General features: G+C 36.3%; 2 protein-coding genes across 4 annotated transcripts; one reads left to right on the top strand and one right to left on the bottom strand.

The window, feature by feature from the left end:
* Positions 1-17,312: 17,312 nt before the first annotated feature.
* Positions 17,313-20,242, top strand: LOC110776508 (probable mannitol dehydrogenase). Its single transcript, XM_021981065.2, has 5 exons — positions 17,313-17,526; positions 18,389-18,502; positions 18,615-19,128; positions 19,583-19,736; positions 19,846-20,242. Exons 1-5 carry the CDS (start codon positions 17,429-17,431, stop codon positions 20,046-20,048), a joined length of 1,083 nt encoding a protein of 360 aa, XP_021836757.1. The 5' UTR covers positions 17,313-17,428; the 3' UTR covers positions 20,049-20,242.
* Positions 20,243-20,292: 50 nt separating this feature from the next.
* LOC110776507 (elongator complex protein 4) lies at positions 20,293-24,061 on the bottom strand. 3 transcript variants are annotated; one of them, XR_002530162.2, is made up of 9 exons: positions 23,750-24,061; positions 23,163-23,389; positions 23,003-23,075; positions 22,627-22,780; positions 21,850-21,928; positions 21,582-21,741; positions 21,405-21,496; positions 20,787-21,033; positions 20,293-20,667 (listed from the first exon to the last, which is right to left on the bottom strand). XR_002530162.2 is itself a non-coding variant. In XM_021981064.2 (8 exons), the coding sequence occupies exons 1-8, from the start codon at positions 23,883-23,885 to the stop codon at positions 20,866-20,868; spliced, it is 1,089 nt and encodes a 362-aa protein (XP_021836756.1). In that variant the 5' UTR covers positions 23,886-24,061; the 3' UTR covers positions 20,293-20,865. The 3 variants fall into 3 exon arrangements, 1 of the variants encoding a protein (XP_021836756.1); XR_002530163.2 differs by having other exon boundaries at positions 20,293-20,643; XM_021981064.2 differs by having other exon boundaries at positions 20,293-21,033.
* Positions 24,062-24,511: the final 450 nt, after the last annotated feature.

Here is a 24,511-nt window from a genome sequence, read left to right as displayed (position 1 = left end):
AGCTAAATAACATCGTGAGAGCTTTCCTATTAGTGATAGAAGAACGAGTAGAATATTTGAATTGATACATTGTGATTTGGGGGGGTGTAATTCTATCCCTTCCACTAGTGGTGCGCATTATTTTTTGACATTGGTGGATGATTTTTCTAGAGAAATTTGGGTGTATTTATTACATCCGAAAACAGAAGTTTATGAAGCTTTTCGTTCTTTTTTTTCTATGATTGAACGTCAATTTGAAACTACCGTTAAATTCGTTTGAAGTGATAACGGTACGGAATTCAAATGCATGTTTGATTATTTTTTTGAAAATAGGATTATTGTCCTCAACAAAATCGACGAGTAGAACGTAAACATCAACACATATTGAATGTGAAGGAAATAATGCCCCTGGTCCAAGTATGCATTTAATGTTAAGTCTAATAAATGCGGTTCAGTATTAATTAACAAGTTAATAATTCAGTGAGATCAAGTGAGCTGAATGCCCAGCTAGAGGCCGCTTCAGTTCAAGTGGAATTAATGATATTAATCCACAGCTTACTCTTGGCTGAACCCGTAGGGTCACACAAATAGTACGTAAACGGAACAAGTATTTCGTGGCATTGAATACTCCATCTATGGATATTCGGAATCGACGGATCTTGGTTTCAGTGGGAGCTGAGATCGTCAAAGGCAAGTAAATGAATACTCCGGAAACGATGATATTGCTGGAAACAGAAATATATATCGTATCGGAAATATAAATATTATCCAAGTCGTAGATGTTGCCGGAAACGGAAACATGGTACGTATCGGAAAATATTATCGGAAATGGAAATATTGCCGGAATCGAAAATATTGCAGGAAACGGAAATATTGTCAGAATCGGAAATATTATCGGAATCGGAAAATAATTCCGGAAGCGGAAATGTTAAATATTTGTTCGAAATGGAAATTAATTCCGGAATCGGAAATGTTAAATATTGTTCGTATCGGAAATGAATTCCGGAATCGGGAATTTAATCAGAAGCGCATCGTACGAATTAGCATCGGACGAGACATGCTAGACGAAGTCCTAGCACGAAGCCAGGCCCGCGCCCAACACACGATGTCAAAGCCTCGCCAGGCCCAGCAAGGCATGGCGCGCGCGCATCGTGGGCTGCGAGCAATGCTCATGGGCTGCGAGCTGTGCAGCTCGCGTGGGCCACGAGGCTTGCGCGGGCTGTGCGATGCTCGTGCTCGTGTGCGGTTGTGTGCGATACGAATCCTAAAGCTATTGGAATTCGTTCTATGATTAAATCTTAATCCTAGTAGATAGAATTTATTTAATAGAGTTCTAAAGGGATTCTAATTAAACTTATTGGTATTCTAATAGGATTCTAAATCCTTTTCCATGACTCTATAAATATGTGCCTAGGTTCACAAATTTATACAAAAGTTTTTCAAGTATTCAAAGCTAGGATTTTTAAGCACAAAAATCAGCCAAAACACTTGCCCTATTTAGCCGAAAATAAGTAGTACCTTAAGGGCGATTCTGGTTGGTCAATCTTAAGGCGGATCCGGACGTGCTGTGGACTTTATACGGAGGGACGACACTTGGAGTCCTAAAGACTTGTTCTTGTTCGGTTTGGGCGCAGCTAGGGAGGGCACGCTACAAAGTGTATGCATCCTAGACGAATTATATGATTATGTGCAATTAATATGATTCCTGTCATTAAGGTTTTTCCGCATGATTTATGTTGTTCATATGTATCATAACCTAACAATGGTATCACGAGCCTATTATTATTTGCATAATCTATAAATTGCTTAACATGGTTAAATTTTACAAATTTGCAAAGAATTAAAAGGGGTGATTAATTTTCGTAATTGTTAATTAATTGCAAATTGCGTTTATTTAATTATATGTTCGCAGTTTTTCGGTATATTATCAGTTTTTTGGCCGAACCCAGAATTCCCAAATTCGAAGCTTAACTATGACTTTTCGAAGGTTTTAGTTTTTTTAACGCAAAAGTTTGTAATTTTTAAGATGTTAAATTAAATATTTGCGATTCTTGTTGTTAAATCTTGAATCTTTGATTGACCTACTTTATATGTTTAACAATTTGAATGCCTAAGCTTGTTAATTATACAACCTAATTTGTAATTGTAATTAATTTGTTGAAATTCGAATAATTTAGTATTTGATTTGATTTTCATAATTAATTGAAAATTTAGTTAGGTATCCATGATTAAAAACCACCATAAAAATTGCTAATTTGTGACAAATTTTAAATTTTTTATGACCTAGATTTGAATCCATGTTAATCGGAAATTAATTGATTAATAAATTTTCGATTTTTCTCCCTAAAATTATGAAATTAATATGATTTATTAATTTGTCGTTAATTTTAAATTAAAAATTTTAAAATTTTATGAAAATCGCTCATGAATGTTGCACGCACAAAGCAAAGGAAGCTACGTGTTACCCTTAAGGGGTATTGTATAGTGCGGGCAAGCGACGACGAGCAAGGGAGCTCGTCGCCCGTGCGGTACGAATGCAGCGAGCAACCAAGCATGGTGCGCGCGCGAGGCAATGCTGCCTGGGCGTGTGTGCTGTGTGCATGGGGGATGGTGCATGGGCGATGGGGCGTGGCACAACAAGACGAGGCGCGCGCACGGGAGAGCGAGAGCTGGGTCGCCCAGCGAGCGCTGCTCCGCGCACCGGCGAGCGCTGCCTCGCCATCGATCGATTGCTCGCGCCCAGCGAGCGATGCATCCCTTCGGTAGCTGCTGCGAAGCGAGCGAGCATGCTGCGCGCAAGCGTGGCTTGGCTTGCTAGGTTTGCGCGTGGCTGCTGCTGCTCGTGCCATGGCTATGCGATCAGTCGAGGGGCATTGATTCCTCGTGCACTCGACGGGGCTTGGGCGCAAGCCCAAGTGCCTCGTCGTGTTACGATTGATGCGTTTTGATTTTAATTTGAGATTATCAGTTCGGAAATTATTTTAATTAACTTTAAAATTAATATTTAACTTGTTTTCTCGGATTTTAATTTTGAATGTTATAATTATTATAAATTTTAATTTATACTAATTATTTTACTAAAATTAAAACCTTGAATTAATTTAAATTCATTTAATTCAACTGAAAATAAATTAAATAAATGGATTCGATTATAATTTTATATGAGCTTTAAATTTTAATCAAACTTGTATGTTTCCGGTTAGACTAGAAATACATTTTTATGTTTAAAATTAGTAAAGCATGTAAAGTTATTGGTTTAAGTGGGAGCATTTTTAGTCATAAACTCTTGATTAGGTCTACAATCCTTTAAGGTTAAAACAACTTGATTAGAATTAATAAGGACTGAATAATTGGTAGATTATTGGTGCCCTTGATTAATTGCTGCAAATATTTATGTGATGCATAACAATGTGTTTTACTAACCAGCTATATGGGCCATTCATGATAATGAATGGGTGAATGGTATATATTGTATATGTACTGTTTTGCAGGTTATTGAAAGTGACTAGTATGGCCCAAATAGGATAGTAAATATGGCCTGTTTACCATTAATTGAATGTAATATTGGTCTAAAGTACCAAACTTTATTGCTTTTAAATATGGTCTGCGTACCATCAAATAGTTGTAATTAGTTTAATTATAGCTGATCCTATTTGAAGAAAATGGCGCCTCCCATGGTGAAATTCAAGACGGAGTTTCCAATCCATTTTGAAGACGGACTTTGAAGTTGAAGCTTCAAGATGAAGTCGGGCCATACTAGATCACATTTATATTATGCATGCTTTAAGTTATTTATTGCTCTTAAATATGTCTTAATTATGCATGAGATTGTGGCTTGATTATGTTGCATGATTAAGGATTTTAGTTCACTTAAAATCTAACCAACATAGTAAGAGCCTTAAGTTCCAAACTTAAATATTGAGTTAAAAGGTGTCATGCCAAAATAACACTTGGATAACCTTTACATCAATCTTAGTAATATTTTTCCGCCAAAGCGAGGTGTTACTTATTGATTCTAAAGGGGTAAGGTACACAAATAATTGTGAGTACATGTTAGTTTTGGTGAAACTCAACGATATAAGTAAGGAGTCCTTTTATGTCGTGGAAAATTCGATAGGTTTGCCTAATAAGTTCTTAGACGTACCTATCAACCAAGAGTAGTTTCTAGACTATTAGCAAAAGGCTTTTGCTTACCTAAAATATTTTAGAATTGAGTCAAAATACATAATGTGCTTAATTCTTCAATGATTTAAGGATCTTGGAATCAATTTATTCACACCTGCTGGAACAATAAATTCGAATAAAATGCCAATAACTTGTTCAAATTGCATGATTGCTTTAATTTTCAAGTTATTACTCATGATAAATGTTTAGACTTTGCATGCTTCAATGTATGTTTTAATTATTGTTTATAATTAAATATCTTGCACTGCAGTAAATCCTTTTAGAAAGGTAACAGTAAATTTCCTCAATTGGTAATGAATCCAAGAACGATTCACGGAAATGAGAGAAAATGAGCAATTTAAATGTACATTTCTTTTAGCGACTTTTATGGTTGTTTTCGAGTATCAAAGTCGAATGGCAAACCGATTGGTGCTTGTGAATTCAAAATACCATGTAGTTTTGAGATCATAAAGCATTGAGTTTAAACGCTCAGCTTTACCAATGGTTAACAACCTAATATCTTTGTTCATTTATTTCTCGAATGAGTCTAGTCCCTATATATTCGAATAGATAGATGCTTAGAGAACTTTAGAAGCTTCTGGTAAGATCATCTAGTTGAAGAAAATAATCAACATAAATAAAATGGTAAGAACTTTGTCGGAGTGACATTGGACATGTCTAACAAAGTATAAAAGTCAACATTAAAGAAGGCAATTCTTAAGATTATAAGAAAGGGTACAAGAAATAGGAAAACAAGGAACAAATGAAAGGAATTTACAATTCCGTTTCTACCTATAAGTTTATGTTTAAAGAGAAGTGACCTAGCAATCAAACTTCCTTGATATCATATACCGCTTGAGGTTCTTACTTCGGTAATAACTCAAAACAATGGAAGCTAGGCTACACTAATGGCCTAGAAGTGGGAAATGAAGCATGGCAATGCTACATTAGTTGTAGGGTCATCTAGTTTGTTTAAGTCCTTTTAAGGCTGGAACTTAATGACTATTTTGTTCCATATATAATCAGCATACCTAAATTTCTGTTTTCAAACACAGAAAGATTCACATTCAAGGAAGACAAAAACAATGTTTGTTTGTTTATTTGAATGAAATGGTCATTTACGGGTTGAGTCAATATGTTTGATTAAAACAAACAACTCTTTAACAAAAAGAACTTTACTAGGTTCAAATCAATCTTTTGATTTGAGTTCCACAAATCTTTGGCATTGTTTCTTAGACCATATCAACAAGTTAACATTCTAAAGCTCTATTTTGATGGACTTTTGAAAGTTGATTGATTTCTAGATCAATTCAAGACAAGCTAGTCTTACTTGTTAAAAGTAACAAAGATATGAACTATTGTTAGGACGCCTAGACGATGGAGTTCAAAGCTAAAGAAAGGTTTTATGACTTTATTATTTCACACAGATTTGAGTGAATATAGGTTTATTTACTCAATGTGATATAAGTTTAAATCTGTTTGGCTAGTTCAAAGATTCAGAAGTATCAATCCCACTTGGCAAGAAATCATAAAGATATAGGTTAGATCATGTTGATAATTACTTAAGTCAAGAATGATCATCAATGATTGTGTGTAGTAAAATTCACAATCTAACTCCATAAGATATGGCATATCTAAGTTGGAATGATCGAAGTCGATTAGTACTTGATTCGATCAATGATAGATCATAAAGACTTTTCCTATAATTTCTAAAACAAAATGCTCAACTACCACCAAACTAAACCAAATTCGTCAAAGCTATTGAAAAGTAATTTCAGAATATCTTTTCATAATATATATCTAAAGAGTTCCTAAAGTTAGTGGGAGCTTAGTGTTTGTTATTCGACAAACTAAGGCCCAAGTATAGATATATGTTTCATTGTGATTTATTCAAATGAGACACAAGGGTATTGTTTCTACCAAGAATTTTTTGAGAACATAATGTTTGTTTGCTCGAAATAATGTCCTTTTGGAGATTCGTTTCCAAAATGACAAGTGGGAGAAAATAGACCTCGAAAGTCTTTGAGGCGAACAACAAACATAAACGGACATTCCGGAGGCTTTTCGAAGTTCTTCAGAAAATCCGAACACGTATTCTTTAAGGACTTTAGAAGTGGCTTTTAAGAATAGACATCTCTCAGAAGACTTTACAAGTGCTTCGAGGAGAACGGAATATTCAAAGGACTTTCAAGTGGCTATTGATATTCTATTGTTTGATGTTCTATACCCATGTAGGAATAGAGTTCAAGTCACTGAAACTATGAGATTCTTCTAATAGATAGTGAAGAAACATGGAGTTCATGTCACTGAAGCTATGCGATTCTTCTATTAGATAGTGAAGAAACCTACAACTTGCAGTCAAACTATTATCATGTAGATTAATGAGTTTGTGACTTGTAAGAAAGCTATGACAAACCTAGATTCGCTAAAATGGTTAGAGGCCGTATATAGACTTAATGTTTAATTGGTTAAAGGCCATAAAAACATACTCAATGTTCTGATGACAAAATTGAAATTTTGTTGATTTGCAAGAATGATTTATATCTATTGGTTGCAAATTGGTTTTAAGGATAAAAACCATCAAACATGGAATTGTGTTCACAACACAAAGCTAGATTAGTTGCTAAAGGTTACAAGCAAATTCATGGCATGGATTGTGTTGAAACCTCATGCATAATCGTAATGCTCAAGTCTATAATTCAGCAATGATTGCATATTGGTACATATGGCAATTGGATGACAAAACATCTTCCTCAGTCAAATGTTGGAACAAACTATGTACATGGCATGTCATAGGATTTGTGGATCCAAATAAATGTTTGAAAAGGAAAGCTAGCTTATGAAATCTAAGTACAGATTTAAGCAAGCAATTGGGAATTGGAACTGTATTTTAGTGAAGCTAATAAGCATTTTAGTTTCATAAAATGTACCTGATTCTTATAGATATAAGAAGTTTAGTGGGAGTACATAAAACTTAATGGGTCCTATGTGTATCACACACATATCTCTCTATTGTGAAATGACATTCAAATGCTAATGACTTAGATTTGAAACTATTCATCAATGACGGACCAAGGATAAACTTAGTGCATACTGGGTATTAAGATCTATTTACAAAGATCTTATGATATTGTTTTACAAAGAAAAACTTATGGTACTTGAAAAGGTACATAAGAATAGTTCTTCATTCAAGGAAATAAAGATATTCTAAATATTGATGCTACACGCATAAACACTGGCAAAGGATCAAGCAAGACCCTTTGGAGTTAACCATTGGCAAGGGCGAGCTATAGAGAATCGTGTTTTGAAATGGCAACATGGATTGGAGACCATGAGTTGTTGCGTGGGAAATTAAAATAACAATTTCTATGTTCCAAGATATAGTTGGAAAGTCTTCTGCATATCTGTGAACTGCTTGGATAAGTAAATCCAACCAAAGCATCACTAGCAACCTATACAGTTGAAGTAAAAATACTTATTGCCTAAGAAGCAATAAAACAGGGTTGTCTATGTTAAAGAGTTCTTCACTGAACTTGGGTAGATCACATGTCTGTTGACTTAATGGTTCTTCATTGCAAAATGCGTAGAACCACTAATGTAGCAAGAAAGACTAGATCACAAAATAAACATACTCAAAAGATCTTATCATCATATCTCGAAAAACATTCGATGAAAAGGATATTAAGATTGGCAAAGCATGATAACTAAACCTATGCAACAAGTGAGAAGCAACACTCACGTTGTAGCATTGGAAATCAAGCATAGCTTTGAATTCCATGAACTATTTTAAAGATGGGTTTTGAGGCCCATGGTTGTAAAACATTGGGGATGAACATTTATCATATATGAAATGTATTTTCATATTCCATTTAATCTTGGTTTAGTATTAAATGATGAGTCCCTTCAATTTGACGATATATTCAAGATAGACTGTCAGGACCAGTCCTGTGACTAAGAAATGTCTATCAAGTGAACTTGAATGTCAAAAGTTGAAAATGGTCCCTGGTCAGAGTTTTCTATAAAGATGGACGCATAGAAAACGTTAGACGACTAGAATGCAAGATGACTAGTAGTTCTGTTTCTTGAACTATGTGGACATGGCAATGTCGTAATCATTTGCATAGATACTTACTTTGGGAAGACTAGTATCGGACAGACCTATGAAACTTTACTGTAAGAGATGACAATCTGTCATAAGTAAATTTCATTAAAATTATTAGACACTAATCCTCAATACCTGAGTGATTAGATATTACTTGTTTGAGAACTGCTTACTTTGACGTTGTCAACCGTCGCACCGTAAAAGGAGGATATAAAGGCAACGCTCAGGTAATCACCTATCAAACGAAGTCTAATCTCAAGATCGTAAGATTGGGATTGTCCTCCCATAAATCGGGATGAGATGCTGAAAGTTGTACAAGGCCACTCGGAGAGCTAGAAATTAAGTGTAAAATGCATGGTCGTGCTCAGATGAATCATAGGCTATGATTATCTGTTTATTTGATCCGTTGAACTCTGAAACCGAGAAACACCTCTGGACATAATAAGGATGACAACTCTTATCTTATGTTCAAGTGGGAGACTGAAGGAAATAATGCCCTTGGTCCAAGTATGCATTTAATGTTAAGTCTAATAAATGCGGTTCAGTATTAATTAACAAGTTAATAATTCAGTGAGATCAAGTGAGTTGAATGCCTAGCTAGAGGCCGCTTCAGTTCTAGTGGAATTAATGATATTAATCCACAACTTAATTACTGTTGACTGAACCCGTAGGATCACACAAATAGTACGTAAACGGATCAAGTATTTAATGGCATTAAATACTCCATCTATGGATATTCGGAATCGACGGATCTTGGTTTCAGTGGGAGCTGAGATCGTCAAAGGCAAGTAAATGAATACTCCGGAAACGATGATATTGCCGGAAACGGAAATATGGATCGTATCGGAAATATAAATATTATCCAAGTCGTAGATGTTGCCGGAAACGGAAACATGATACGTATCGGAAAATATTATCGGAAATGGAAATATTGCTGGAATCGGAAATATTGCCGGAAACGGAAATATTGTCAGAATCGGAAATATTATCGGAATCGGAAAATAATTCCGGAAACGGAAATATTAAATATTTGTTCAAAACGGAAATTAATTCCGGAATCGGAAATGTTAAATATTGTTCGTATCGGAAATGAATTCCGGAATCGGGAATTTAATCGGAAGTGTATCGTACGAATTAGCATCGGACGAGACTTGCTAGACGAAGGCCCAGCACGAAGCCAGGCCCGCGCCCAGCAAGCTAAGCGCCCAACACACGCTGCCAAAGCCTCGCCTGGCCCAGCGCAAGGCCAGGCCCAGCAAGGCATGGCGCGCGCGCATCGTGGGCTGCTAGCAATGCTCATGGGCTGCGTTGCGCGGGTTCTGCGGTGCTCGTGCTCGTGTGCGGTTGTGTGCGATACGAATCCTAAAGCTATTGGAATTCGTTCTATGATTAAATCCTAATCCTAGTAGATAGAATTTATTTAATAGAGTTCTAAAGGGATTCTAATTAAACTAATTGGTATTCTAATAGGATTCTAAATCCTTTTCCATGACTCTATAAATATGTGCCTAGGTTCACAAATTTATACACAAGTTTTTCAAGTATTCAAAGCTAGGATTTTTAAGCAGAAAAATCATCCAAAACACTTGCCCTATTTAGCCGAAAATAAGTAGTACCTTAAGGGCGATTCTAGTTGGTCAATCTTAAGGCGGATCCGGACGTGCTGTGGACTTTCTACGGAGGGACGACACTTGGAGTCCTAAAGACTTGTTCTTGTTCGGTTCGGGCGCAGCTAGGGAGGGCACACTACAAAGTGTATGCATCCTAGACTAATTATATGATTATGTGCAATTAATATGATTCCTGGCATTAAGGTTTTTCCGCATGATTTATGTTGTTCATATGTATCATAACCTAGCAGAATGTTGGTAGAGCCTTAATGTTTGAGGGTAATCTCCCTATTTCTCTTTAGGGTGAATTCACTTTGGGTGCCTTGTATTTAACTAATCGTACTTCTTTAGGTTTGTTGCAAAATAAGACTCCAATTGAGATTTTATTTGGCAAAGAAACCGACATGGATCATCTTCGTATTTTTGGTTGTTTATGTTACGCATATAATAAAAAAATCAAAGGGTCATAAATTTTCTTCTCGAAGTCGGAAATTTGATTTTGTTGGTTATCCCAAAGGCAATAAAGGGTGAAAAATGTACGACATGGAAACATCTGAAATATTTGTATCTCGTGATGTTAAATTCCACGAAAATGAATTTTCGTTTTCTATTAATGATGTGGCATTAATTGGGGATTAAAATTTGGTAACAATGAAAATGGGAATATTGATGTTACTTTTCTGGATGATTTGGAACAAACATTGGTTGACAATGAGATTGAAGCAGCATAAGTCACTGCAGAGGTGTGGGATGCTACTTCTGACCGAGGCCTAGCAGTGCCTCTTGTTGATCGACACCCCTTGTGTTTCAGCACATGGCTTGGCCCATGAAGTCTCACCCATTGCTTTGCCTCCCACACACCTACATCCCTCTCCTACTGAGCTACCGTGTTTACCAACAGCCCAACAGGCTGCAGCTTCCCCCATTGCTACACCCCAACCGACCCATTCATCTCCTGCAGATATGGGAGTTTATAATTTGAGTGAACATGGTCCGATTGGTTTGGGTAAGGGTTTCCGTCTCAAACAACCTTATGTGCTCCTCAAAATTAGGTCACACACACTATACAAGCAACATGTCCGTCCACCCGTTCACCGCTCTATACTGGCTCCTTAGGTACTCCTTATCCTACATCACATTTTTTTAATTGTGATAAAAATTTGTGCGACACCGTATATTTCTTGCAGCTATAATAGCAGGGCTTGAGCCTAATACGTACAATGAGGATATGAAGGATTCTAGTTGGAGGGAGGCGATGCAAAAATAAATTGGGGCATTGGAAGACAATGATACTTGGGTTATGGAAGAATTACCCCCCGGAAAGAAGGCTATTGGATGCAAATGGGTTTATAAGATCAAATTTCATGGAAATGGAGCCATTGAGTGCCTGAAAGAGCGCTTAGTCATTTTTGGGAATCATCAAGTTGAGGGAATTGATTATAATGAAACCTTTGCACTGGTAGCTAATATGGTCGTTGTTCGTGCTTTTCTTGCCGCAGCAGCTGCAAAGAATTGAGAATTACATCAGATGGATGTTCACAATTCCTTTTTACATGGAGATCTTAATGAGGAAGTGTACATGAAATTGACACCATAATTTTCTGTGAAAAAACCCGGGACGGCATGTCGTTTGAAAAAGTCTCTTTATGATCTGAAACAGGCACCTAGGTGTTAGTTTGCTAAGTTAGCTGCATCTTTACGAAATTATGGTTTCCTTCAGTCATACTCGGACTACTCCTTGTTCATCTTTGCAAAGGGCACCATTCAACTAAATGTGCTCGTGTATGTCGACGGTTTGATTATATCTGGTAATGATTCTTCCGCTAACGCTTTTTTCAAACTATATTTAAGCGAATGTTTTCATATGAGAGATTTGGGTGTGTTGAAAAATATTTTCTTGGCATTGAGGTGGCCCGAAGCCTAGAGAGGACTTTTTTGTGCCAGCGGAAATATAACCTTGATATAATTGCCGAAGCAGGGTTATTGGGTGTGAAACCGGCGGGGTTTCCCATCGAACAAATCACACTGTCGCCCTTGCTAATGGTGCTCTGCTAGATGATCCGGAACCCTATAGGCGGCTTGTGTCGTCTTATCTGTATGTCGTTCACTCGTTCGGATTTAGCATACATGGTTCACATTCTGGCACAGTTTATGCAGGCTCCACGTCATGAACATTGGGATGCGGCCATTCGGGAAGTGCGCTAAATGAAAGGGTGTTTGGGCCAAGGAATTCTGCTACGGACTGACTGTAATCTTACTTTGTCTTCTTGGTGTGACTCTGATTGGGCTAGTTTCCCATTAACTCAACGATCTCTGACTGGTTGGCTTGTTTTTCTTGGTTGTTCACCTATATCTTGGGAAACCAAGAAACAACATACTGTTTCTCGCTCGTCTGCGGAGGCGGAGTATCGTGCTATGGAAACCATTACTTCGGAGTTGAAATGGTTTAAGCATTACTTCGTAGCCTTGGAGTTGATCATCCTCGAGCCATGGCCTTACTTTGTGACAGTAAGTCTGCTCTTCACATTGCTCAGAATCTAGTTTTTCATGAATGCACGAAGCATATCGAGATTGACTGTCATTATGTTCAGGATGTATGCAAGAGGGCACCATTACACGAGTCATGTTTCTACAGATAATCAGTTTGCCGACATTTTTACAAAAGCTTTGGGGAAGCGCAAATTTTTGTACTTGCTTCGCAAGTTGGGCATTTGTGATCCTCATGCTCCAAACTTGAGGGGGTATTAAGGTCGGCCTATATATTGTGTGATAGGCTTTGTAGGTTAAGTTGCATTTAATGTGTTTAACCTAGGAAGCCCGTAGCTAGTTTGTACTATATAACACAGATTATTAAGCAATACAAATCAAGGAAAACATAACCCTAATTAAACTTGTCAGAATATTTTATTAAATTTTGGCACATTTTTTATGGTATAAGATTTCAAACGTAAAGAATAAAAAAAATATGACCAAAATAAAATAGGTAAAAAATAAAAAGGGATCATTGTTTTATTTGTAATTGATGGTTCACGGGATCACGGGTCATCGAAACACTATGTTCAATTAAGTAATTGAATACTTGTATGACAAATAATAAGTTAAAGATGGTCCTATATCTAGGGCGGTCAAAACAGGTCATCGGGTCGGGTTTGGATCGGGTCATACCGGGTCTCGGGTCATGATTAGGTCGGGTCGTGTCGGGTCAATATTCCATTCGGGTTGAGTTCGGGTTCGATCGGGTCGATTTCAGGTCGGGTCATGTCGGGTTTTTTCTTATCCCGGGTTCAGGTCGGGTCACATTTCGGGCAGGTTTGATTTCGGGTTCGGGTCTTATCAGGTCGGGTTTAAGTCGGTTTGTAGCAGGTAATTTCAGGTCCAGGTCTTATCGAGTCGGGTTTAAGTCGGTTTGCAACACGCTTATTTTCGGGTTCGGGTCTTGGTTTGAATCGGATAATAATTGGATTAGATTGAATTAAGGTCAGGTCACTCTCGGGGACGGGTCAAACTCGGGTCTGATAATTAACCTATACATTTTAACTATTTTATATTGTAAAAAATATTGTTTAACTTATTTTAGAGCTAAATATTATATAGACCAAATAATCGCTTGTTTTTGTCAAGTCGATACATATATAAAGTGAATATAGATTACAAACCAATGACCGATTTGGTCATCTCAAAATGTGAAAGTGAAAAACATTTACTCCAGCAACTCGAATTTCATTTTCGGAATGAGGGGTAAGTGAGTGGGTCTCAAGCCAATGCGAGTTTCCTGTGTGATAGTGTAACCGTTTTTCTCGTTGTTGAGCACACATTGACATAGGTCGCGCAGACAAAGAGAAAGTTTGTCAGTTAGGATATTAGATTCAATTCTTACCTTTCATCTCATCCAAATTGCAAAAAATAACTCGAATTTATTGTAAAAACAAAACAAGTTTTACTTTACTTTTGTTTATTTATATAAAAATGTTAAGTTGTTCAACACGTTTTAATTTTTTCGCGTTTTAGTTTTTCAGTATCTAGTAATAAATACTCCCTCTGTATTTATTTAAGAGATACACTTGCCTTTTCCGGCCGTATTTATTTAAGAGATACACTTGTCATTTTTAGTAACTTATCAATTCCACCATCTAATTAAATAATATATCTACACCCTACCCCCACCCCACTACTTAGAATGACATAGTCTCCACTTGTTTTTCTTATTAAAATATCTACTCAACCCCACTTGTTTTATTACTTTATTTCATTCAATTCTTTTTCTTAATACCCGTGCCCGACCAAGTGTATCTCTTAAATAAATACGGAGGGAGTAATTAAAAAATATTTATCGTTGAAGTTAATGTTTGGTCGTATCAATGACAAGTCGGGTTATCAACAGGTCGGGTAAATCGGTTAGAAGGTTGTCACAGGTCGGGTCAATAGCAGGTTTCATCGAGTTACAATCGGTTTCGGGTTGACAACGGGTCGGGTATCGAATGGGGTTCGAGTCATTGATCGATCAGGTCAGTTCGGTTATCGGTCATATTCGGGTCGGGTGTCGGGTTCGAGTTCGGGCGTTACAACATCGGGTTAAAATTAGTTAACTATTTTTTCGGGTCGACTACAGGTCGGGTTTCGGGTTATCTGTTTTACCGTAATTTCTGGTCATGGTCGATCACGGATTCGATCGGTTCAGGTCGAATTTTCAGATCAGGTCAGTTTTTAACAGCTCTGCCTATACCTATCATATCCTGTATGATATAGTTTTCGAGCATCACGCTTGCTTTCATTTGGATATCCAAGATGATCCATATTATATAGCTCAAGATGGTCCATATCCTGTCCCATCTATGTACTACGACTATCGGACTATGTTTCAACAACTCTTTAAATGGACCACTTCTAATTTAATTTCCTCTCCACAAAAATTACATATTTTTATGAATACAGAATTTGTCAACTACTCCCTCCGTCCCTTAATACTCGCACCGTTTTGATTGAACACGTTTGCCAATGCACAACTTTGACCATCAATATATTTAACTACATATTATAAAAACTTATAAAAATATTAGTATTTGAAAATATATATTAAGATGAAACCAACAATATATTATATACTAACATTTGTTTTCATATATTAAAAATAAAATAGGGTCAAAGTGAATTATGTGAATAGTGCAAAAAGTCAAAACGGTGCAAATATTAAGGGACAGAGGGAGTACTACGTACTATCTAACTTATTAAGAATTTTGTCAATTATCACCTAACTTTATAAATGTTTTAATTACTACTCTGTACTTATTTTCTACTCCCTCCGTCTCTTTTTGTTTTTTACGTTTTCTTTTTTGGGTATTTCAAAATGTTTTTTACATTTCCTTTTATATTATCACATAAACAACTTAATATTCTATCAAAATTTGTGCCTAATTATTATTTTAACCAATTAAATTCATTGGGTCATTTAATCTCTCACACTTTTCCATTGGGACATTAAATTTTTCTCATTTCCCAATATCAGAATTTTGATAAAAGTGAAAATATTATAAATAAAAGTAATTTATCTTGTTTAAATAAAAAAATTGAGGAATCCCGATGCAAATTAATTATTCGTTAAAACGCGTGAAAAATACCAAACGTAAAAAACAAAAAGAGACGGAGGGAGTAACAAGTTTTGTCAATTACTACATTAATCCATTTCCCGGGCAATCAATCAATTAAATAATCATAATTACCTCTACTTATACTTAAATTAATAAAAATTAATTCCACCCAAATTTTTTTAGAAAAACTCAATCAAAATAAAATAGTTACCAAAATTAATACAATGTTTATATATTATTGTGGTTTTTTTTCTTTTCTTTTATGGGTTTTCTTAGTTTATTAATTCGTTAACATAATTTAAATATAATTAAAGATAATTACGATATAATTAGTGGACTAACTGACCGAAAAATGAATTAAGGTAATAATTTACATCATTTGTTCGAAAACTAGGTAATATATGACAACTTTTATTAAGCTACTGTAGATAGTACTCCCTTCATTCTATTAAAGTTATAACTTATAAGAGATTTAATTTGATGCATGGTTTATGACTTTACGATAGAAGAATTTAATTTTGATGCATGGTTTACAATACCAACATGGAAATATGATATACGCCTTTGAAACCAGCAGTTTTTTTTGGAAATGAAAAGTAGAGTTAATACAAAGTATAGATTATGCGATTATATCGACCACCCATGAGAATTAATTAAGGATAAAGATTGATCCACGTTAGCTTGTGATTTCTTTCACTGCTCGATCTTCTTTGTGCAAGCCCACCACCACGGCTACGTCGCCACATACTATTGATCGTGGTCTAGCAATTAGGTGTCAAACTGTTAAAACGATCTAATACTAGTAAAAGACTAGCTGGATCATCTTAATTAAGAAAAAATAAATGTCAAAGGTAAAAATTATTTGCTGAGTCATAGGATGAACATAATACTTCATCCGTTCAATAAATATCTGCACCGTTTTGTTTTTACACTATTCACATTAGACCTTTGATCATCTTTTGTGATTTATGCCTAAGAAAAATCGTAGTCATGTGGGATATTGTTAGACTCGTATTGACATATATTTTCTAAATATCAACTTTTTATAATTTTTATTTATACATAATTCGAGATATTAAGAGTTGAAATATGTGATGAAAATCGTAAAATCAACCATGGTGTAATATTTAATGAACGGAGCAAGTATACGTTATTGCGAACTAGGGGGATAAAGATTTTCTACGCAATTTAGAAGGTGGACCCTGGTGCACATAGAGCATGGTGCTCCTTAAGAACATTAGTATATAATTAAAAGAACATCTGGTTACGTAAAAAGAACATGGACATATATTTTTTTTATATTTTTAATAAATTGTGATTTTATATAACAAAAAAGTAAAACATTATATTGCATGTTCTTTTGTCGTAGTGTCATGTTCTATTGTTTATGCACATGTGTTCTTTTGGTGCACATGGTATACCATGCTCTATGTGCACCATGGTCCATAGTCCACGGATTGGATTTTCTACCATATTTTGTTATTCTAATATGTAATATTGTATTTAATGTTAGAAGATCTTTAATTTCTTTTTCTTATAAGTTGAGATTTTTATCATTTTATAAAAGATTAATTAATTAACAAGTAGCAGAAAATTCATTTTTGCCTTCTTTTGTGTCTCCTTTTTCTAGAATATACACACATACACTTAATTAACAAAAACAGAAGGGCATTTTCTAGTAAGAATAGCAGTATTTACGTGATGTTTTCACATTGGAATGTCACGTGGCATAATAATGACTTCAAGAAGAACACTGTCAATTCTCACCCACATAAGCAGTTACAGAATCATAGGTCACCAACTACGTCACTTTTGGTCCTCAATGTGGGGGTGTAACTCTTATATAAGGCCACTCTTAGGGTCCTCTCTATTTCATTCGTACACTTTTCTCTTTCCCTCTATTTTTAGCAAATTTAACAAATTCTGTTTACAATAATTTTCTGTATTTTATTTATTTCATTTCTGGAGTTTTGTAGAAGAAAATAAAAATGGCAGGAGCACCAGAAGATGTACACCCACAAAAGGCATTTGGATGGGCTTCTACTGATTCATCTGGAATCCTCTCCCCCTTCAATTTCTCCAGGAGGTACCATTTGTTTTTGTTAATTTTGTTTGCGATATGATTATCTTGTTGCTTTATCATTGGTAGAGATCACAAATAATGTGTTGTTTCGTATGAATAGCGACCTTTTTTTATTTGATTTGATTTTTATATTTAGCTTTTGAGTTAAGAAATGTGGGTAGAAAAATGGTTGATTTGATGGTGATAGAACAGACAAGGTACGTTCAACTACGTGTGAGATCAGGATTTGGTTCTGGTTATAGAGGTAAGCAAGAGATTAGATTTGGACGACATACCAAAATGGTGAGGGGTGAGATAAAATTAGAAGGAAGGTAGTAACAACCATGTTGTGAAAATTATTAGAACGATTTTTTTACGTCTATTGGTGGTTTCTATAAAAAAAATTCTTCGTATTTGAGGGGAAAATGTGGGAGTGTACAATGTACGGGTGCATTACATATGATCTAGCCAGGTTGAATTACATGATTTATGGCCATTGTGATATACTTTCTCCGTTTCTGAAAGTTCTTTACGCTATAAAAAATGTGTCCAAAGTATGAAAACTTTAATAGTATATTCTGTCTATTATATACATCAAAACGTTACATACAAGTTCTTGTTAGATTGGTATCGGTATGCATTTTCAGAATATCAACTTTTTATAATTTTTTCACATAAGAAATTGGATATATTAGTAGTTAAATATTGCATTTGAGTCCGCACAAATAGCAACTGTAAAGAACTTTATAAAAGGGAAGTAGTATATATGAAGTATGTTGTAAGTTTGTAACGTAATTTGGCCGAATGGCACGTAACACTACAATATTTGAGACATTTGGTTATGCATTTGATTACTAATAAAATGTGACTGGTATTGGATTGGCAGGGCAACAGGAGAACAAGATGTGACTTTCAAAGTGTTGTATTGTGGCGTTTGTCACTCCGATCTTCACTTCATTAAAAATGAATGGGGGAATGCCTCTTATCCTGCTGTGCCTGGGTAAATTACCTCTTTAATATCTCTTCATCTTAATTTTCCAGCAATTCTTGAATTGTCTGCTATTATTCTGTATTAGTAACTGACGATATATATATGTTGGGATTTTTTGCAGGCATGAGATTGTAGGGGTGGTTACAGAAGTAGGAAGCAAGGTGCAAAACTTCAAAGTAGGGGACAAAGTTGGGGTAGGATGCATGGTCGGAGCCTGCCATTCATGTGATAGCTGTGGCAAGCATCTTGAGAATTACTGCCCCAAAGTGCTTCTAACCTATGGATCGACTTACTACGATGGCACCCCTACATATGGTGGTTACTCTGATATCATGGTGGTTGATGAGAATTTTGCTGTTCGCATTCCTGAGAACATGGAACTCGATGCCACAGCCCCTCTTCTATGTGCTGGTATCACTGTCTACAGCCCTTTGAAGTACTTTGAGCTCGACAAACCTGGACTCCATGTTGGTGTTGTTGGCCTTGGTGGTTTAGGCCACATGGCTGTCAAATTTGCTAAGGCTTTCGGGGCTAAGGTTACTGTTATTAGTACCTCGCCTAACAAGAAGGAGGAAGCTGTCAATCGTCTTGGTGCTGATTTCTTTTTGGTCAGCCGTGACCCTCAGCAGTTGCAGGTAAAAACTCTTTCTAATGCAGTATGCGCCTGTTTAAGAATGGATCCCTGATTCCCTGAATCTGCTTACATACTACCTGTGCTCCTAAATGATCCTTACGCTTACTATTTGCACGGCAATTAAAGAACTTTGATGAGCATGTGATGGTGGGGAAAATGTGTAACTACAAATTGTCCAACAATGCAAGTAGATAAAAATTAATATTAAAGTATTATGAGTGGGTAAATTATGGTGAACTCCGATAATAAAATATTGCAAATTGTATGTTGTGGTGAGTCAATGAGTGTATAATGTGAAATTTATATGCTAAAAATGGAAAAAAGTACGGAGTAGAATGTAAAGAACTTTTAGAATCTGACTAAGACGAAAAGCGTAAAGAACTTGCAGGAAAGAATGTAGTATATGCTTACATGACTGGTTCCTAAATCCTAATAATGACTAGAAATGTGTATAGGCTGCTGTTGGAACAATGGATGGCATAATTGATACAGTCTCAGCAGCTCACCCTCTGTTACCATTGATCGCTCTGCTAAAAACTCACGGAAAGTTGGTCATGGTTGGTGCTCCAGACAGACCTCTTGAGTTGCCAATCTTCCCTCTGCTTATGGGTAAGCAACCCTCCTCAACTCTAGTCTCTAGATAGAAGGGGTAAATCAGTTTGTATGATCAAAGTTGTATCTAATCAACTATGATTGGTTTTCTGGGTAACAATGACAGGTAGGAAGATCGTAGCTGGAAGTTGCATTGGAGGAATGAAAGAGACACAGGAAATGATTGATTTTGCTGCCAAGCATGATATTAAAGCAGATATTGAGGTTATTCCAGTGGATTATGTCAACACAGCCATGGAGCGACTACTCAAAGCAGATGTTAGATATCGTTTTGTCATCGACATTGCTAACACAATGAAAGCTGAATGAAGATACAACCATTTTACTGATATTAAGACGGAGCCTATGATATGCTGTGATTTTCTATAACAAAGTCTTGTTTGAAATACTTCATAATAATTTCGGCTGATCTCAAAACATTTATTTTTCATTTTGTATGAGAAACATATATGTACAACAATCAATGTTTTAATCTATCTATTGAAATCAGCATGTTGTCGAAAGCTGCTTGAGTGTATTATATGCAACATTATGAACAGAGCAAGAGTAAAACTAGAGAAAATTATGTGCTCGTTATTTTAAAACGCAAGAGGAACAGTGAGTCAGTGATTACAAATTTCATACAAGATTGAAAATGTGTCTTCCCGTACATTGCTAGCTACAAGATCAATTATACATGGTCTGAGAAAATGACAGATGAACTCTTTTGCCTTAGGAAAAGAAAGCTGACCATTATCCTCAAATATGGATGTCAGTTTCATATCTAATAACGCTGGAGCTTGAATCTAACAGCACTACAAAAAAATGACACGCGATAACATCAACCACAAGTGCTCACCTCAGTGGCTCAGTGGTCCATGCCATAGAACTTTTCAAATCGTCTCTCAACCTCAACATCCACCTCCTGCTAGCAATGCACTCTTGTTAGCTGTTACCAGCATTTAAAATGAGTGAATTATTCATCGTACATTTGCAGCTTTGCAACTTCAGTTTATCCTGTAAGTTTAAAGAACGAGGTGAAATAAATGCCATCTGAATGCTTCTTACCGTTGTTTAAACAGTAAGCTGTATAGGCAACGAGGAACAGGCCCAGTAATGCCAGTACTTGATGGATCAAATGAAAGGTCTAAAAATCAAGAGATCCTTGTTTAGTGGATGCAGAACAACTACTAGATGTGCCATAAGAGGCTCCACTTGAACCGTCGATTGGAGCTTGATTCAGACATTCTAAAACCAGTGATCTTCGCTTATGAAGCTTGATTGAGAAGGTTGAAGCCTCTAAAACCACAGGTACCTGACATGAAGCAAGAGGTCCACAAGTTAAAGAAACATAATTCTTCACTCCTATAGCAAGCTAAACTATACAGAAATTACACAAGCCCACTTCAACGTCACAGAACTAACAAACCAAGCTCGGTTGTCTAAAGAAAAACCCTGGACAAGGAGGATCTCAAATGGAGGGAAGCTCACTTCAAACTCCAGCATGCTTCTCCCTTTATTTTACTTTGTTTAATTTAATTTTGTATTATCATCAAACTTGTGCTGTATTGAGATTTGAGAGTAGTTCAGAGATAATTTGTCCTTTTGCAGTACATGAGTAGATGGATGCTATAATTAACGAAATCCAAACAACAGCACACTTGCATGTTTTGCATTTTGCAGTACCTGGGTGTTGATCCTGGCAACTTTGTGAATGCTGAGGAAACCAACCATTTCTTGATATCCAGTAAGTAGCTGCGCTAACTCCTTGTCCTCATCTGAAGAATATATTGAATATGGATTACTGGTATTAGAAAAAGAACCATGATTTTCGGACATAGATTTTAGAGTCCATTGGCATGCCTGGTATTGCTTTGACTGAAAGCAGGGTATCAGCCAAATGTTGCCATCTTTTAGAGAAGGATGATGACAGAAGTGAATGTGGAAAGGTTACAATGGCAACTGCATTTGATGCCCTAACCATGCCTTTCAAAGACTTAATAAAAGCAAGCATATCCCAGTCCTGAAAATTTAAGAGGCAAGGATTCCCAATAGCAATATCAGCAAGAATAATTTAGGATGTAAAAATGCAGTCAAACTTCAAGTTACATCTTTAAAGCAGAATAAACACCTTGTCGGAGTATCCACACTGGGGAGCACAGAATGACTGAATAGCAATGCGACCGCCACAAGAAATGCTACTACCACTTCTGCAAATGCGTAATGTCAGAGAAAAGAAAAGCGCACTAAAGCGATATGAGTCCTAGAGCTTAAGCGCAAAGCGCAAGGCGCGCGCTTCATCGAAGTGAAGCGCACTATTTAAGAATTCAAGGTTTTCTACTATTATGCATATATATATCTTACTAAAATAACCACAAATATATATAAACATCAGATGCTTCCAAAAATATATTACTCTTTGTTTTAACAAAATTAAAGCATATAACATAGTGTTTATCCAGAAGCTAGGGCTGGATGTTGTGACTGTTGTCTTCTTCTTTTCTTCTTTTTCCTTTTCGTTTGGACTCTTGGACTACTTTCTATTGTTAAGGATTAATAGGGTGTAGTCCAAAACACAATAACAACATATAAAAAAAGCTTTCAACGTAAAATAATAAAAAAATAAAAGAATTTCAATGAAGCGCCAAAGCGCGCTTTTTGCGCTTCGCGACCTTCGGCGCGCTTAACCATAAGGGCTTCGCTCAGACCTAATTAAGCGCTTTTCCCTAGAGCTTCGCGCTTCAGAGCTTACGCGCGCTTTTTTAAACACGGGGAAACATAATGGCTTGAGTTTCTTTCAAAATCCCATACCAGAAGCAAAAATTCAGCAAATGATAAGGAAACAAGATATCACAAAGACCCAACACAAATGCAGGATTTCTTCCTCTTTGAAACCAAAATGGCATACCTTGAGCTTTGGGCTAAAAATGTGGAGCAACGCTGATGAATTACGTCCAAAGTCAAAGCTTGAGTGCTCACACAATCAATATGCTTCCCTCCAAAATGTTGTCTCTCCAAAGGTTTACGCAAATCAAAATTGTTGCAGTACTCAAGTTTGGAATCTGTTACACCACCAATTAAGTTTTTATCACATTGCTTCTACTAATCATTTTGCATTAATGCTATTCGAAGTTTTAAATGGTTGACAAAGCCAGTTCCACTTATCAATTTCTCTCTAAAAAATCCCACAAATTGTAAGTTACAATATATCCAATGTTCATAAAACTAACAGCATAACATTAAAAAGTTACATTAGCAAGGAAGAAAAACTACTTTAACCTTACCTCTTATATCATAACCCTGTTGATTTTCCCGTGCATATTTCTTATACTGCCAAGCAATCCTCAAATCCTTATCCTGCAAGTAAGGGCAAACAAAAACATGTACATTGGATATCCAGTGAAATTACACTTCACAATCCATACAATAATAAGCAAAATATACCTGATCGGTACCGTGATCGCGAGGCCTGTCTTCTTTAGGAGACATTGGATTAGGCAAAGTACCCAAAAACCCTTTTGGGTCTTTCGACGGACTCGCATATAGAAGCGGCTGATTATGAATTAGCCCTTGTGCCATAAAATTCCTCAACAATAACATGTGATGAGGTGCTTCTGGATCCTCCATTACCATAATTAAGCTCCCCAAACTGAACCCACCTCCCAAAATCCCTGTTTTGAGCATCATTAATTAATTAAGGAGGCAAAATCACAAATTGATGAACACCCAACAAAAGAGAAATTTCAGAAAATTAAAGTTCCTCAAACAGAACCTACCCACTTGAATCTAGTTAAACAACATTTGATGATCACCAACCAAATTAAAGCTTATTTTTAGAAATTTAAACTCCCATATCGGAACCCCACCTCCAGAAATCCCTAAATTTTCAGAGCTAAATCCAAATTCAACATCATTAAAAGATTATGCCATAAAATGATGAACATGAACAGTTGAACACCCACCGTCTAAATTCTAAAAAACAAATAACCTTGAATTTGAACAACTAAAGAGAGTGAAAGTTGGGAACTTACTGTCAAGGTCGGGAATGCCGGAGGAAAGGAAAACGGCGCCATTTGGACCGGGCTTGAGACCCGGGACTTGAGAGGTAGGACCCGCCAATGGGTTACGGGAGAAGCTGCTGGTTCGAGCCTTGGTGGTGGTGGCCATGATTGGTCAATTGAGGAACTGCAAGAGAAAACTTCTTGTTACCCCTCTAATCCTCCAGTATTCGCCTTCTCTGTTTAGGGTTTAAGCGAGAACTGGCCGGGAAATGAAGTGTATTTTCTCAAACTGATTTCCGGCTAAAATGCTGCCTTTGTATTGATTCGGTTGTATAAAGTTATTTACCCTCTCCCTAATATAAGGAGTAAAATTTTACCATTAACAGCAAAGTATTCAATTCCATATCCTATCCTACAACCTTTAAAAAAGCAAGAAGTAGAGTTTTACTATTCATCCAATAGTAAAATTACAAATATGCCCTCAATTTCCTTTACATTTCGATTTTGTCTTATTCTTACAGAGAGTGTAATAACCAATTTGCCTCGTTTCTATGCGTCCTCATCCTTTTCTCTCCCCGTGCTTTCATCCTTCTCTATCTCCCGTACTCCACAAGATCTACTTCCATCTTCCATGGCGTCGTTGTCCCTCTTCCAGGCTCATCGACCACTCTCTTCTTCAATCCCCTCCTCTCTCAATCTCTGTTAAATCCCCAAGATATCTCAATTATTTGTTCTACTTCAAAGGAGATTCGGGTATTTTTCTTCGTTTATATTCACTCAATTTCTATTTTT

Source organism: Spinacia oleracea, chromosome 3, assembly GCF_020520425.1.
Source record: "Spinacia oleracea cultivar Varoflay chromosome 3, BTI_SOV_V1, whole genome shotgun sequence".
NCBI classification, from domain to species: domain Eukaryota; kingdom Viridiplantae; phylum Streptophyta; class Magnoliopsida; order Caryophyllales; family Amaranthaceae; genus Spinacia; species Spinacia oleracea.
The sequence above is the reverse complement of the archived record's forward strand: the minus strand, read 5'-3'. Positions and strand labels throughout refer to the sequence as shown.